The sequence below is a fragment of the Geotrypetes seraphini genome, chromosome 8 (assembly GCF_902459505.1).
Source record: "Geotrypetes seraphini chromosome 8, aGeoSer1.1, whole genome shotgun sequence".
Classification (NCBI taxonomy): domain Eukaryota; kingdom Metazoa; phylum Chordata; class Amphibia; order Gymnophiona; family Dermophiidae; genus Geotrypetes; species Geotrypetes seraphini.
Window position 1 is genome coordinate 141,073,699 of NC_047091.1, and position 4,387 is coordinate 141,078,085.

The window sequence follows — 4,387 nt, forward strand, 5'->3', positions numbered from 1 at the left end:
GCATTACTCTTTGGTTGGCAGGCCTGCTTTGTAATTGGCAGTGACTTTCTTTGTTTCCTCCGGACAGTTCACATCAGTCAACATCCAGGATGCTAAAAGTTAAGCAATGAAATAGGTTTCAAGAATGTTTTGCTCCGATGCTTTGATGCTTTTCAATATTGAACACAAATGCAAAAACCCAAAGGGGAATATCTCAGATAATAACGATCAAACATTCCCAGATACAAATCAAGGGAGGTGGGTAGCACTGATAGATAAAGTAATATTTATATTTTATTATTTTATAAGTATAAATATATAATTCTATGAGGCCTCAGTGCAATAGTCAAAGTTACGGTGCTCTGGTGAACCAGTGCTCCAGGCTTAACAATTTAAGGGAGGCTATTTTTAAAGCCCCACCATGCACCATCATAGGCCTACATACATGCACAAATCATATTAATAACGTGTTAAATCAATAAACTTTTTCACACAGTGCTAATAAAATTACAGTGCTACCAACATCTCAAAATTAAGACTCAAAAAACAGCGAAGTGCTTGAAACTTATCTGCAATGTTTGCCTGAACAGTTTATATCCAGTATTGAACAGCTGGCATCGAACAAAAAGGGCTGCTCCTTCTCTCCAAAAGTCTCTTCTGTGGCTCTGTATTGGTATTTGATAGAAGTCTTGGCGACCACAAATTTGTAAACATGTTATCTCAATTCTAGGCAAACCTATCTCATGCATATTTTTTTTAAAATTTTATTTAGTTTTTAATGCCAACAAAAAGTGCAATACAATTAATATACAAATACCATATCACACTGTTTCTCATACCCCACAATTATCAGCAAGGAATCATTGCAGCTTAAATAAGATTAATAAGGATTTATAACAGCAACATCCAGAATCCAGCTCCTTTTACTAAGCTGCGCTAGCGGTTTTAGCGCGCACTTAGCGCGCGCTGCATTGCCACGCACGCTGGACACTAACGCCACCATTGAGCAGGCATTAGTTTTTACGCGTAGCGTGGGGGCAGCGCATGCTAATCGGCAGTGCGTGCTAAAAACGCTAGCGCACCTTAGTAAAAGAGGGGGTTAATATAGAGCTCATGTCTTGGTTATCCTAAAATCCCAAACCGTTTATGGGCCCGAGTCCTCTGCCTGGATGATGCCAGGAAGTAGATTTAGGGTCTCCTTGTCAAAGTAATAAAAAGTTACTTTGATATTTTGTGTGTCCAAGTGCTTTGAAAATGACACCTCTCAACCATTTCATTGTACAACCACACTTTGAGTTTCAGAAGTTCATGGCATTTCCAGTTCTGAAGTACATCAAAGTATTGGATGAAATGTATCGAAAACAAGCTTCTGTTCACCTGATGAAGTCTATGAGGTCTCAAAAACTCAGGGCTCCTTTTACAAAGCTGCGCTAGGGCCTTAACGCGCGGAATGGCACACGCTAAATTGCTGCGCACGCTAGCCGCTACCGCCTTCTTTTGAGCAGGCGGTAGATTTCAGCTAGCGCGCGCTATAGCGCGTGCCAATCTGGTGCGTGCATTAAAAATGCTAGCGCACCTTTGTAAAAGGAGCCCGTAGGTATTACAATAACCTTTTTTCATGACAAGGTTTTATAACTTAACAAAGTCTCTACATTTCTCGTCTGTAGCTCTATATTATTCTCCTTTACAGGTCCTTTGTACATGTTTTCTTTTGTTTTTCTCCTCTTTTCTGTCCTATGATTAATGGCATTCCTTTCCTTTTCCCCTGTAGTTTGTAAGTCGCCTTGTCTGTCTCCTCGTTAGCCGGCATACCAAGCAAATCATAAACAAAAAAACAATACAGATTAATGAACATATTTTGGTTCATGTGGTTTTGCCACCTGTTTAGACATATCTTTCCATTTTCTGTCACATATTTCATTACTGCCCTCTGCATTATGCTGCACTTTGACTCTCCCTTGTGTTCTAGAAGTCATAATTTTATGTGACAGACAATTACTGTTCCGAGGCAATCACACTAACCCTTTGTCAAAAGTTACATAACCTTAGTCTATCACCCAAAGCAACTCCACTATCATTCATACTGATGGTTTTACCTATTAACTGTATTGGACAAAGATCACTAATTGGCTTTAGTACAAACTTGGAGCTTGGCCATAGATTGTCACTGATAGTCACAGCTATGACATGACTTTATCACGCCCTATTCCCAGAAAAATTGAATCTTAATATATTTGCAATATGCTGAATGCTTTTATCTTTGTGATGGCAAGAAAAATATTTTCTTTAAACTAGTTGACTGCCAAGTTCATCCTTGGTAGATATAATTATATTTTCATTTTGCTTATTGCATACATGCAGAGCGCCTTAGAGATTATGTCAGCTTCACAGCATCCTTAGAGATTATATCAGCTTCACAGCACAAAAAAACCCCATAAAATCTTTTGACTTACATAAAGTCTAAGTCATTTCCAGCCCAAGATGTCAGTGTGAACACTGTTTCCTGAAACATGTCTGTCTATTGAGTCACCAGTTGTTGCTCCAAAACAAAAGGAATCTAGAATCTAATTATTTATGCTGCTTGAAAACGGTGGTAGAGAGGGCATTCCAGGTCATGAGCTAATACTATATTGAACTGCAACTGCTATTCTTAGAATATTAAGGACCCTTCCACTATAGTGCATATGATTTTGCATTAACACACTTTAATATAGGGAATAAAAGCATCTATATACAAAAAAATGGGGGAGGAGAATCCACAAACTATATTGCTATACAAACTTTATTGCTATACAAACTATATTGCTATACACACCTAAATTGGAAATAATGTGACTCCAATTGTCTTGTTATGAATCACTTAAATTAATACTTATTTGGAGGAAAAAAGACCTCAGTGAATGGGACAGACTGCAATGGCCATGACTCTGCGGTGCTACTAGCCCAAATCCAAATTCAATTGCAGGTTAAAGAAAAAACCCTCCGAAATTAATGCCTAACAATAACTGTACAGTAATAATAACAACACTTATATAAGATAAGGGAAAAGAGGAGAGAAAAGAGAAAACATGTACAGAGGGTCTGTAAAGGAGAATAATATAGAGCTATACTTCTATAAGTGCTGTTAATATTACTGTACAGTTATTGTTAATGTGAGGGCCTTTGTATGCATGTAAGTTGCACATTAAGTCTAATCTAATCTAATCTAATCCTTAGGTTTATATACCGCATCATCTCCACGTTCGTAGAGCTCGACGCGGTTTACAGTAGGAGAAATAGGAAGGAACTACAACAGAGGGTTAGAGGTAGAAGTGTGAAGAAAATTTAGAGGACTTGGGATGCCAAGATATAAGAGTTTCCTTGATTCCTAAGTTGGAGGGAGACTTACATTTTTTGTCCATAAGTAGAAGGGCCCTTTAATTTGTTGCGACTTATGACTTGGTGGCTCACGGGAAGTTTTTTTTTGTTTTCTCTAAGCCTTCCTGCTGTATTAACTTAATTTAAAACACGACATCCTCATCAATGAATGGTAGAGTTATCGGAGAGCCAAGATAGCACTGGAGGAAGAGGTGTGTCGGTGACTTCCTGTGGTTGATGTTATTTTCCTGGTTTATATTTTCCTATCTCTGCCTAAATGACTAAACACAAGTTGATGGTACCTATCATGCCTAAGGCCCCATTTTATCAAGCTGCATTAAGGTTAAGGCGTTGTACGGTCTCTAAGAGTGCATTGCAGATATGGCACAAGCTGCCCAGAGGCTTATTAAGACTGTCGTCACCCGGACACTGCAGCTTGTGAGCGCTGCTGTGACTTACTCCAAGCCCCGTTTAGCCACATTTTGGTACTCTGCCAAGGTTGAGCTAGTTCCTCCAACTCCTGCAGAGATCCCTAAGTCTATAGAGAGCATGAAAAAGATGGTCAGTGGCCGTCTTACACAGCTCACAGTAAAGGAAGCCCTCCGGAATGGTTTAGTAGCCACAGAGGTGCTGACGTGGTTTTATATTGGAGAGATCATTGGCAAGTATGGGTTAATTGGTTACAACATTTGAAGACCAACCCTATCTTACTGTTGTCTTTGTTCTAGTTGCTAATGTTCTTTAAAAGCTTTGTCTACTCCACCCATCAAGGCCAAAATAAAAAAGTTTCTTGTTAAAAAAAGAAAAAAGGTTATTTTTTTAAAATTTCCGGCCACTGTGGTAAAAGCTCTGACTCTCATAGGAAGTCTATGAGCATCTGAGCTTTTACTGTAGTGGCCGGCGATTAAAAAAAACCCTAATACAGCTTGATAAAAGGGGGCCTAAATGAAGGGCAAGCTTAGGAGTGCTCTTCTCCCCTTATAAGTGGCTGGTGCTCTGTGACAAACCATCACAACATCTTATGTGGCACCTTCCACCATTGGCATTGCTG

The 4,387-nt window shown here is 39.1% G+C and overlaps 1 protein-coding gene across 1 annotated transcript; it reads left to right on the forward strand.

Annotated features, from left to right (window-relative positions):
- Positions 1-3,717: 3,717 nt before the first annotated feature.
- LOC117364743 (ATP synthase subunit g, mitochondrial-like) lies at positions 3,718-4,029 on the forward strand. Its single transcript, XM_033954294.1, has one exon. The coding sequence runs from the start codon at positions 3,718-3,720 to the stop codon at positions 4,027-4,029; it is 312 nt and encodes a 103-aa protein (XP_033810185.1).
- Positions 4,030-4,387: the final 358 nt, after the last annotated feature.